The following is a 12,814-nucleotide window of genomic DNA, read 5'->3' on the forward strand; positions in this document are numbered from 1 at the left end:
TGTATTTGTTTAACATGACAATCTGTCTTCTGACAAACCCAGCTTAATGAGTCGATGCAGTTAGTCCCTTCTCATTACCTTGTGCTTTGGGAAGGGGCAGCTGGGGCTGGGTGGCAGGGGACACAGACCCATGGAGCGGAAAGCCAGGCTGGACTTGGAGAGCAGCTGCGATTTTCTGTATATCACAGGACACTACATTTCACTTCGTTCCTCCCTGCATTGAGCCCGGTCATCTGTTTGACCGAGACGGTTGTATCAGAAAGGCATCCATGCTTGCAGTCACCAGAAGAAGCTATTAGTCGCTGGCTCCAAGCTGTGCATCCCAAGAGAGGGTTAGGTTAGAGGTACAGCCCTTGGTACACCAGAAGAATCAGGTCCGGTCCACGTTATACACTAAGGTGATTAAAATGACATTGCTGAAGGAGTTAGCTAACACAGTAATAGTATTACTACTGGCCCAATAATGGCTTTTCAAAACACAGGCATCAGTGACTTGTGTTCTTAGTTGGTGATTAAAGAGAGCTCTGCGGGAGTTTATAGCTATAATGAGTCTTTAATGTACCAACAGGTAAAGTAACAAGCACTAGAGGGAGGAACGGGGCAGGAAGGGAGCAGAACTGCCTGTGCAGCTGCCCTGCCCATTACCTACAACTGCTGTTCTCCCAGGACGTTCCTTGTGGGATGATGTGTACAAATCCTTACTCTGGATTGTATTTTTCCCTTTTACATCTTTTCCTTGGAGGAGCCTTATATGTCCTCAGCCCATTTTGTGGACCTTGCCTGCACTCACTGAGCTTTTTCCCAGTGCTGCTGGGTGAAATTTGCCACCTGTGATGCACTGCCAGCTCAAAGAGCAGAGCACGTCCTGTGAATGCAGTGCCTGCTCCTCTAGATCCCTTCCCAAGGTGTGTTTGGAAACTTGTTGGAGAGCAGCAGTCCACAGACATGGATTGATTTATTCTTCTCTACTTACAGACACTTCTTTTCCTTCTCTTCCACAGTCCTTTTCAGTTTGCTCCCTAGATACTGAACTGCAATAAAGAAATGCTGAGTGCTTCCTGATGTTTGCTATGACTAGTGGGGATCGCACTCTACCATTGCCTCTTAAATTTATCCTGGTTCCCATATGCAGCAGCCCCGACTTTACCATTAGTAGAGAAAAAACTTAAATATATGACTAGGACCACCCTAAAGGCCAAAGAAAAACAACCAGCATTTGTTAGTTTGAAGACTTGAGGGAGGGGGAAAGGGTCGATTCCTGATATCAGACAATGTGGGGCCTCATGAAACTGAGAATCAAGTAATGCAGGCTTTTTCACAACAGAGTGTAACATCATAGAAAAATCACGTCTTAACTATTGTGGGAAGTCAGCTGATCAAATTGAGCTACTTCATAATTTTGCTGCAGGCTGTACACAGGGCTATTCACTCCCAACAATAGGAAGTGTGTGTCGTAGCCAAGAGCTCTCATACACTCCTGTGCCAATGGCTTGTATAAAATTCAGGGATTCAAAACGAGAAGGAAAAAGTATGCGTCTCATCAGTAACATGCCTCATCAGCTCTCTTCCCAGAGGGCAGCCAGGCTGACTCCACGGAGATGGAAAGGCCCAAGCCAGGGAAAAGAAAGCCCCAACAATTTCACAGCTACTCACACAGAAATGCTTCCGCATGACGTCTGCCTCTCCTCGGAGTCTGGCTAGTTTGACCTGCAAGGTAGGAGAAAAAAATTATTACAAAATTCAAGTCTAAACACGAATTTCCACTGAAAGAAGATGAAAATGAAATGAAAAGTTACAGAAAGAAGCACTTTGGTAAATCTCTCCACGACACATGCCTCCGAGAAGCTCATAAATGGTAAATCCATTATCCTACAACCTCAAAGGACCAAAGCCAGTGAGCATCAGAGCGAAGTGTGTTCTGTCACCCAGGTATAACACAACATCAAAAAAGAAACCAGTCTCTCTGCCTTGTTGTCCCTCCTGCATGCTGGCAAGATGACCTGCCAGCTTCCGGGTCCCCCAAAACAGCAAGGTGAGGGACAGGCTGGAGGCTAATGTTTACATTATTTCCAGGCAACAAGGATGGGAAACTGCTCACGTGCTGCATCCTACGTGCCAGGTGAGAAGAAAAAAAAAAAGAAGACGCCATAAACAGCTGTTTGGTGGGTCACCAGAGAGTCTCAGAGAGCTAAAAGCAGCTCTCGAAGGGGACCAGGGATGGTACTTGTTTCAGAAGGTGACCCCCTCATCCTCTTCCAATGAAGCTGAAACAGGCGGTGGTGATCTTCAATCTTTGCACTGCCATGGCAGAACCTTCTCTCCAGTCCTCCAGGAGCCACAAACTTCACCGCTCTTACCAGAAAGTGAAAGTGCATTTTGCCGATCAAAACCTGTTTGGATCACGAGATCGGGTGAGGTGACCCATAGCTATCAGGGCATCACCATGGGAGCAGGACCCACCCTGGAGCAGGAGCTAGCTTGGCTGCTTTGAAATGCTGTGTCTTATCAGCAGAGCAGAGTTTAAAGCCCAGAAAACCAGTAATATTTGTTAGTGATTAACAATGTTAACATGCTGAAGCAAAGAAGCGCTTTGCTTGTTGTGGACACAAGTAAGTGAGGTCTCCTTTTCCTGGCAGTGGGGTAAACAAGGTCTTGTTCTCGTTTCACAGGAACACAAAGGCACTTGCTTGCATTCAGCTTATTGCTGACCTCTGAAAAACTACAAATTGCCTTGTTTTCACCCAGACCAAACCTGAAGCACCATGTGTTATACCTGGGGGAGAACAAAGGCTCCTGTAAGAAGTCTATGACAGAACAAAATTCAAACTCTCTCTCTCCAGCCCTGGCCTAACAGTTGTGACCACTGCATGGTCCTCCAAAGCCATCGGCACTTGCGTGTCCCTGTGTGGCTGCTTGGGTGGGTGCAGAACAGGGGACAGCCTTATGCGGTGGCACTACAAGCCCTGCAAGATGACTTGTGGTAGATGAGGTTCAAGATGTCCTACTCACCCTGTGCTGAGTGCCCTTAGAGGTCTCACTCCTCTCCAAAGATGTTCCCAATAAACCCTAGAGAGCAAAACCATAAGCATCACTTTAGATTTTAAATACCATCATTGGTTTAACAAAAAAAAAAAAAAAGAGAGAAAGGAAGGTAATTTTATCACTGTTATGGTATGTTTTCCATTATTTGCATAATTGGTTAATACTAATAAGACAATTAGCAATTCTTACAGCTTAATAATTACCCAGCAATGACTAGCCCATTGTAGCTTAATGAATTTTTTAATTGTTGCTGGGGGTCTTGACGTTCTTTTGACCAATATCTTCTTGTGTTAGAGATGCTGTTCATGCAAACAGGGTAATGCCAAAGGCAAGACACCACCAGCTACAGAGGACAGGCAGATATATTATTATAAAAGGTCTTTTGAATTTAAAAGGAGGAGAAAGTGCCAGCTCTATTCTGCTTCTCTAGGGCCAAACTGCAGAGATTTAAAAATCAGTCCATCATGCAAATGCTACCCCTATAGAAGGCTACTCTGCTGGTGTGGGGCTGGCTTTAACACATCCAAAGCTAAAACAAGTCTTACCATTTTTAGCTTTTAGCGAACAACTCCTTGAGTAAAGCGTAAATCATACAGTCCTGCACTGTGGTACGGCCAGAAGGAAGTTAATTGAGGGCAGGCAGGGCCAGGATTGTGTTGTCACTGACCGAGGTCACCGATGAGGTTGGCTGGAGGAAGAGGATGGCAGGGCCCTGGGGAGCAGTCCCGGCAATAGACTCCACGGCCCACATTTACACACAGATAATAAATAATGGAGGTGGAACTTTCCTTTCCCTTTTTTTCCCCACGAGAATTCTTGATGCTGTTCCTTGCAAAGGGAGGCTTCTCTTTCTCTACCCTTCCTCTTTTCTAATGGCTGCCAAAACATCGGTGCCTTCTACCACAAAATCCCATTTGTTAGCAGTCACCCCTATACCTTTCTCTGCGTTTCCACTGTTGACGTAGCAGGTCAGGCAGATTTGCTTTTGAGCTCAGTACTCGGACTCTTCCAGTTCCCCCATGACAAGCAAGCTCCAGAAGCAGCTGCCACTGCAGGCGGGCACTTCCCTGGTTAGTCACACCCCACTCATAGCCAAACTCACGTGGTGCTCCAGCACACTCCTCATGGTTCCTGGGATGCACAACCCTGCCCGGAGCTGGGTCAAACAGCCACACTCCTGCTCCAGGGCATCAGCACATGCGAGGGGCCACGCTCCCAGCACCGTGGGCCGGGCAGGAAGGAGGTATGGTCAGTTATAGAGATGGCACTTGTGCCCAGCCAAGGCAGTGAAGGTCCACCATGTGCATGCTGGACAAGTGTCTGTCTCCCTCCCAAGGCTGCAACATCTGGGTGATAAAAACATGATGTAGAGATTTTGGAGAGGGTCCAGAGGAGGGCCACGAAGACGATCAGGGGGCTGGAGCACCTCCCCTATGAGGACAGGCTGAGGGAGTTAGGCTTGTTCAGCCTGGGGAAGAGAAGGCTGCGGGGTGACCTCATTGCAGCCTTTCAATACCTGAAGGGAATCTACACCCAGGAGGGGAGTAAACTCTTTGAAAGGGCCGACAATAGCAGGACTAGGGGAAATGGATACAAGTTGAAGGAGGGAAAATTTAGGTTGGATGTTAGGGGGAAGTTCTTTACTAGGAGAGTGGTTAGGCCCTGGAACAGGCTGCCCAGGGAGGTTGTGGATGCCCCGTCCTTGGAGGTGTTCAAGGCCAGGTTGGACGGGGCCCTGGGCAACCTGATCTAGTAAATGTGTATGTTTGGTGGCCCTGCCAGGCAGGGGGGTTGGAACTACATGATCCTTGAGGTCCCTTCCAACCCGGGTCATTCTATGATTCTATGATCACAGGTCATAAAAACATTAGATCTTTACAGCAGAGAGAAATATTTGCAGTAGGAAACTGCCACAAGAAGTGCCTAGTGTTTGCAGGGGATTTGTGATCCCTGATGCTTGCAGGGTGCAGAGGTGGGACCTGGTCACCTCTGTGGGGAAACAGCTGGGCTTTGAGAGGACCAGATGTGAATGCCATCGCAATGTGAGTGAGGGGGTGTCACATCCCCCTCCTCCCCAACCTTTGACTCCCACTGTAGCCTGCCTGCACCATGCCACCACCTCCACCCCAGCACGCTGGGGCCTGTTCCCAGCCTGGATCCAGCTATTCCTACGTTCCTGCCCCATTCTTGCCTGCTGGTGCTTAGTGGAGGGGCCCCTCAGCTGCTCCAAGATTGCCCAGCTCCTCCTGGGTTCCCTTCACTCCCCAGCCTCTGCCCAGGCTCCAAAGCAGGACCAGCTGATGCACAGGGGCTGTGCCAGCCCTGCCTGGAGCTGGGTACACCCACAGGATGCCAAAAAAGCCTGCAGACAGTTTTCCCTTCTGCATCGTGCCTCCCCTAGAGCTGGGTTGGGATTCCCAGTGTTTCAGAGGAGGCCAAAAGCCTCCCCATGAGCCACCGTTGAATGTGTTCCCCAGCCTCACGTGACCTTCCGCAGACACCAGCCCTGGCAGCCCAAGGCTCTCCTAGGAAGCTCTCAACTACAGCAGATGATAGTAGAGAAGCATCTAAGCAGTGATTTTTATACTACTTTGGGAGGTGTCGTCTGTGATTTCCACTGGGTGAGTCATGGGGGCTCCACCGGCTTGTCCAGGAACAACCCTGCAAACCTCCTCACCACGCCTCTTTTAAGCAAGGCTCCAGCTCTTCTTGAAAACTGAGGAGATGGCCCCAGACTCCATGAGGAGCCCGGCAGACCTGTGAGGGATAATACCGTCAGCTCAGCAGGGATGAGAGGAGAGAAGGTGCTCAGCCAGGCGGAGATGAAAGTTACAGAGCGCCGATTAAAAGGCAGGCGAGTGTCAGGGCATCAGTAACGCCATTGCTAACCGTTTTAGAGCTGTCAGGCTCCTGCCCTGAGCTGTCTCTGCACAGCCAGGCATCCCTTGACAGCCCTGTTCTCAGCCCTGATCTGCTCCCAGCCACGGGAACCTACTCAGCTCCGCTGGCTCCAAGCAGAGGATGCTAGCAGAACAAATGCGTATTGGGAACCTTCAACACAGCAGAAAGCAGAGAGATCAACAAATCATAGATGATGGTTCTTGTATTGGGAGATCTAGGGGAAGGCCCAGCTCTGCAGAGTAACTTCCACCCACTCTCCCTCCCTTTGAATTTGTTTCTTGATCTCCCAAAAGATGATTTCTGCTGCTGCTGATCAAGAGATGCTCCTTCCACCTCCTCAAACACATCCCTTTTCCCCCTGCTCTGCAAAGTGTGGCTGCCCAGGTGTGAAGTGATTAAAAAGTTCTGCCAACATCTAAACATCCCCAGCTCCTCCAAACTGGGTCCCCTGGAGCTGGTCTGCTCAGAGCAGGTATCTCCAGACAGCAGAATTTGAGGCAAACTGTGCAATTTGTTTTTGCTGATAAATGTTTCTAGTTACAGCCCTGGACTGGGGTTTTTGGAAAGCCCCATCTGCAGGAATGATCTTTACCAAAGCACCACTACTTTGTTTTACTCACCATCTTTGCTGTGGTAACAGTCCTATGTCATTTTCCTTGATCCTTGAGTCGAAGTCCTGTGAAAAGTGATTTCCCAGGCAGGCCCACAAGTTCCCAGTTGCTGCAGGCCCCCAGCAGCACCAGAACTACTGCCCTGCTCTGACAAACTGAGCAGTGCCTTAATGATGTCTGATAAGGGACTAACATAAGAGGAGCCAGTCATCTCACTGGGAACCCTTTAGACAGGCATTAATCCTGCTGTCACTGAGCCCCTCAGGAAAACCATTTCAGTGACTTGATCTTCTTCAGCTGTTCCTCCACATAATTTATATGTGGCTAATTGCCACAGTAGTGGCTCCGGATGCAAAGCAGATGCTGCTGAGGAAAAGCGCATGTTGCATCTTTAAGCAATGGCTCTAATCTCTTTATTTAAAGGCAAGGCTAGTTAGAGTTGATGGGAGGTTCAGAGCTTTCCCTTTTCTCCTCCCTCTCTCTGCAAAGCCAGCCGGACATTCATTCATATTTTGACACAATAGCAAAGTGCTCAGCTGTGGCACTCCTCATTTGCAAGAATGGGCAATATTTATCCACCCGGTCACCCATGAAGTCACAACTGTCCCTGCCACCATCAAGGAGATACAAACTTATTTACAGCTATCTATAAAATCCCTCCAGGATCTTTGTCTTTAGAATACTACAAAGACTCTCTACTAACAAGTGGAGTGCCAGAGGAAGAAAGTGAACTGGGGACTAGAATTAAGTGAGACTGGAGAATGAATATATGCAGCGGTTATTTCTTGGGAGCAGAGGGAAGGAAGACGCCTCCTCTTCTGTCCTCAAATGATGTCTGGCAAAGAAGCCATCACCCTTAGCAGCAGACAAGGACCAGAGAGCAGTGGTCAGAAGAGTTAGAGGGAGGAACTGGCGGATCCCAAAGAGGAAACACAGCTGCTTGTTTGAAGACTCCGCTGTGACAGTGGCCAGCTGCTGGCATGTTTGCAGATGTACTAAGAAGTTTGCTTTAATTGTTTTAAAATAAAAGTTTTCTAAGGAACCTCTTAAAAGTTGTCCTGCCAGCAGTTGCTGTTGACCAAACTCATATGTTTTATCCCATTGACCCTTCTAGACCTCCTTCATTTCCTACATATACTGTAAAAGGCCAAGATAACTCTGTGAGCATTTGGCCACGGAGACATGTCTTCCAGAGATGTTTTGTCTAGAACAAGAAGAGCTTGAAGAACAGGGACAGAGCGATATCAAGCTACATCCAAGGCAGCAAGGAGCAGAGAAAGACACAAAGTAAACCAAGAGAATTTTAATTAAAAAAGAAAAAACCCCACCCATCCCCAGAAGACAAAGTGGTCTCTCCCCAGGCACAGATCTGCACGTTCCCTCCAACACAGGGAGTGCAGAGACTACAAGTGCAAGGGCAAGCGCTCCTTCAGCTCTGCCTTCTTGGAGACACAAAAAAACCAAACAAACCGACAACCACTGCCCCAAGACTCCATGAAGGAAGTGGTCCCTGTTTGGCACAATGTTCAGGAGATTGTTCTCCCACAACAACGGCATCTTAGCCAGATCGATCCTTGCCCCTTCCTGATCTTCAGTCAGCACACTCTCCTTTTTCAGCACAGTCTGGCGTGCTGCATCACCTCTTTGATCCTCCAGCACATGGGATGAAATACACTGTCTTCTACAGGGCTTCAATGCAGCTGATGAGTCCTGTTAAATTAATTCCTCTGGAAGTGAAGCTCCCAGAACCACATGCTCATATCATGGCCTCCATGTGCAGAACCTTCAAGGCCTCTGAAATCTGAGAGCTGGTGTCGATCTGGCCATACATCCCCACCAGGAAGGCCCTGTGCAGTAACACTGCTGCATGCTCTGTGAAAGGGAAAGACAGTGTGAGGACTGACGCAAGAGCTCCAACATACAAGCAAGAGCAACCCCACCAACAATCACTGGGATGAACGTTTGCAGCTGTGCAGGAAATTCTCTCCTTCCATAAGAACATGGCACAATCCACCTTCTAATAGCTCCATGGGTATGTGATCACGTGAGGGATCACAAGTCAGAAAAAATCCTAAGGGAGCAAATCTACTTCAAGGAAGCAAATCTACTTCAAGGAAGCCTCCCTTGTCTCTGACAAATGTCCCCTGGGATGCTCAGACCAATGCTACTGTTGCTAGAGATCACCTGCGTGTTTGATGGCCTGGTCTAGGCAACGCTGACCCTTGGCAACTTCCCAGGGAGGCTGCTCCCAGCACAGCAGCCCAGCTTTGAGCCTTGTGAGGCCAAGCACGCACCAAAGGTGGCAGATATCAACTTACCCTGACAAAGGAGGGTGTATTCAGGCAGGTTCCTCAGTGCTGTCTGCACCACCTCAAAGTCTCGGCTGCCAAGGCAGTACATGAAGGTGGGAAGGAAGTCTGCAGCAATGCTGGGAGGAAAACACGACAGTGTCAGTACAGTCCAGATCACCACCAACAGGTGTGCCAGGTGGGCAGCCAGTGTCCATCAGTAACTTGGGATAGCCCAAGTTCCAGTGGTCCTCACCTGGGGTTGTTCTGAATGGAGCGTAAAGCCAGGCTAAAGGCCAGATTTCGGCAGGACTCCTCTGATGAACTCATCAGCTTCTGTAGGTTTGTCTGAACAGAGGTGCACAAATTAGGATCACAGGGCCATCTAGGGAGCACACACTCCTCAGACTTGCCTTACTACCCCTCCAGCATCAATCCAGCCCAACATGCATCAAGCAAGTACTGGCTGAGCCAGGAAATCCTTCTCTGTAAGTAGAATACTGTTTTTGAATACTTCAAAGCACCCTCCTGTAATCTTATTCCACGTGGGACAGCTGCATTTCCCCTGGTCTCCTGTGTTTTCTACAATGAAGTTCTGCTCTCTCCTTGCCCCAATACTGGGAAGGAGACAGAGGGCTAATTCTTCTCTGACACAAAAAGAAGTTAAAGTGGATGATAGCAGACCCAGTACGCAACGGAGAGAAGACGGTGGGGAAGTAAACCCTGCCTACTGTTAAAAGGCCTAACTGAAGACAAATTACTCCTCAGATGCTGTAACAACCATCCAAAAAGCAGAGGAAGGGTAGTACTTAAGCTGGCTGTGCAGCACAGACTCCGGTGAAAAGAATCTCTTACTTCCAGTGGCAGTCTGAGACACTAATACTCACAGCAAAAAAGGAGAGAATTTCTGGCCTCCGTCTGGACATCTCATCAATGTCTGTCAGCACCTCCAGGATGTCTGGTGGAAGACACAGATTGAAAGGGGTGACTGAGATTCACTGATCCAGCAAAGGATCTTTTTCTTTTTCCCTAGAAATCCAGTCTCCCAAGCAGTCAAGCTCTCCCACCTACACACAGAGCCAGAGTAATAAGGGCATTCTTCAAAAAGGATGAGAACAGGTAGGTCATGTGTGAGACCAGCACACCTCAACCTGTCCAGGCAGAGGTCACCAGCACTGTCATGCCTTAGACAGGGGAAGGAGTGGAGAGGGATGTGAACGTTTCAGTTCCAGAACACCTTCTTCTGTAACAGAAAGATCTTCACAGAAAGCTTCTTTTAAAAACAGTGTCCAGGCAGGATTTCTTCCCCGTATTTCTAGTGTGGAAGGAAAGCTGTCACCTTAATACCACAACTTAGGTCTGAACACTGAACACCTGTGATTTCAGAAGACCTCTGGAGAAGAAGCATGTTTTTCCATATGCCAGGTTAACATGATTTTCTTCCATGAACACCATTTGGGGATTTTTAACAAAATAGTGCTCCTCATAAGTTTGGTATTTTTGTATTATTAAAAAGACAGCATATATATTTTATGTCATTAAAAAGTCAGCACTCCAGACGTGGCTCGACATGAACTGCAATGCTCCTTGAATTAGTCATACTATCTACCAGAGCACTTAAAAGATCCTTGAAGAGCCTCAAAGCAGAGGCAGTTGCAGCACTGCTGAGCTAAGTGGTAACAGCACCATAGGAAGCCTCTGTCACAGAATCACACAATGTTATGGACAAGTTAATCTCAACCAAAACCACATCCTAACTGCTGGAGACTTCCAAAGACAAGACTGAAGCAGGAAACCAGCCTGCAGCTGACAAATGAGTAACAGGGTTGGCATATGTCTGCATTTGCCCTGTGTCTTTGTACAGCTCTGCAGGTCCTCACTTACCCTCAACTGTTTGGCCTCTCGAGAGCCTCTTCATATATGGGGCCATTTCAGCTGGCGTGAGAGGAGTGAAGAGAGACATGCTCACAAGGGGAAGAGAGCCAGCTGCTGCTTCATCTGGGAGAGAGAGGGAGAACAGGTTACTCTTGACCGTCTATGTAGTTTTAACAGGGAGACAGGCCCAGTATTCCCTGCCAGTATAGTGGTGTATCACAAGCTGACCAGCAATACTATAACACAATTCCTGCCTCTCACACTGTTTGAAGCCTCACTGCACCTTCTGGTACCCCTCAGCTGACACAAAGAGAAGGAACCTTCCTGAGCTGTTTTAATATGGAAAAATTTTCCCATGCAAGTTGTAAAGAAAACAGTGGAGAAGTGGATGTACCCTTATGGTCTCTTAACAGGTCAATCCTGAAGCGTGGCTGAGGAAGGCAAAATCCACAACAATGAAACTCATCCTTGTTAAGGGCTGTTCTGCTCCAGCAGTGATAGCACCGACAGGAAAACAAATTTAACCCGTCCCAGATACTGGTTCCAAATTGCTGAGTGTACAAGTGCCATTCCCAACTCTAAATACTGTTGTTCTTCTAACAGCCCAACGAAACAAGCACAGCATACAGCCCATAAAATCATCTGTGCTCCAAACACACTGCAGGTTCACCAGCTGGAATAACTCTTCCCCCCTGCTCAGACTCACCATCCTTCTCTTCATCAGAGCCCCTCTCCAAGATGCCACTCTTACTAGGCAGACTCAGCCCAGCCAGGAGGGACTTCAGCATTGCGAGGTCACTGTTGTCTGATGACAGGTCACTGGGGGAAGAGATGGCACATTTAGCTTTCAGTAGCAATAAAGGCACAAGGACAAGCAAGAGCACATATACGTACACTAAAACTAATAGTTTCTCAGAAGCAGAAACAAAATTTTTCCTTTCATCATAACTGTAACTCAAATACATTTTTCCCCATATCTGCAGGTGGGACTCTGCAGCCATCGCTCAGGGAAAAGACCCTCCTACTGGCCCTTTGGAAATGACTACAATGCCTCAACAGGACATTCAGGCCCTTACGTGAGTTGAAATCATCATATGACTTCCTTGGGCTGAGTTTTCACCTATAAAAAGCTGCTGCTCATCTCAGTAGAGACTTACAGGAGCCAAGGGTAAAAAAGTACCATATTATTAGCTATTTTGTCACATCCTCGTGCTGTCTTATCTCTGATTAGCTCATGACTGCGCAAGCTCTCCATGAGCTAACCATGGGCTAACTGGAGTAAGGAAGCTTACTGGAGTGGATCCGAGTGTTTCTGCAAGAAGGAGACAGCTGCCTGGGCGTTGCATGTGATGTACTTGTGGATAAACTGGACAAACTTGCTGATGAAGGCAGCCAGGTGCCGTGAGGATTTTCTGTAGTTCTGAGAAGGGATTGAGAAGATGAGAGTTAACAAAAAAAGCAGTGATGCACTGCCCCATCCTGCACCTCTAGGTACCACGGAGAAGCTGCTTTATCTCCTGCCTCCTCTTTAAGCTCTCCAAGGTACTCGACACACTTTTTTGTTCTTAGGTATATGAAGGTTTTCCCTTCAAATGGGAGAGCACTGGGCTGGTCCAGTGTTCTGTGAGCTTCTCCCTCTAGTGGCTGGCAAACCGCGAATGGAGGGGCAGCAGGGACCTTCCTACCAGCAGCAGACGGATGAAGGACAGGAGACAGTCCCATAGTGCCGCCTGGTGCTCGTTCTGGAAAACCTGCGGCTGGAGTAGCTCCAGGATCCCCAGGACATGGATGAAGAAGGTCAAGTGGTTCTGCTGCCTGAACTCCTGGAAATTGAGGTGAACACGGCCGTGCAGCAGTGCTGCAATCATTGGCAAGTGCCTGAAACGTCAAACAAAAGAAAATACAGATCCAGCCTCTTCCTAGGAAGAGTTACATGTTGTTACACCTCAGTTCCTGGAAGGAAGTATCCCTTATCCTCTCACAGGTTACTGGCTTTGATTCCTGTATCTGTAGAATCAGCAAGTCCCACTTCCCACCCATGTTCTGTTTTCTACTCTTTAATTCCAAGAGGAAGGGGGGGCTGGCCACTTGGGAAGA

General features: G+C 48.2%; 1 protein-coding gene across 1 annotated transcript; it reads right to left on the bottom strand.

The window, feature by feature from the left end:
- Positions 1-7,843: 7,843 nt before the first annotated feature.
- Positions 7,844-12,595, bottom strand: LOC104472046 (integrator complex subunit 1-like; the record flags this gene model as incomplete). The annotated part of the gene is made up of 8 exons (XM_010087581.1): positions 7,844-8,426; positions 8,873-8,982; positions 9,099-9,190; positions 9,730-9,800; positions 10,727-10,840; positions 11,424-11,536; positions 12,010-12,137; positions 12,403-12,595. Coding segments are annotated over 8 exons (937 nt in total), but the record flags the coding sequence as incomplete, so codon positions are not given.
- Positions 12,596-12,814: the final 219 nt, after the last annotated feature.

This window comes from Pterocles gutturalis, unplaced genomic scaffold (assembly GCF_000699245.1).
Source record: "Pterocles gutturalis isolate BGI_N339 unplaced genomic scaffold, ASM69924v1 scaffold17721, whole genome shotgun sequence".
Classification (NCBI taxonomy): domain Eukaryota; kingdom Metazoa; phylum Chordata; class Aves; order Pterocliformes; family Pteroclidae; genus Pterocles; species Pterocles gutturalis.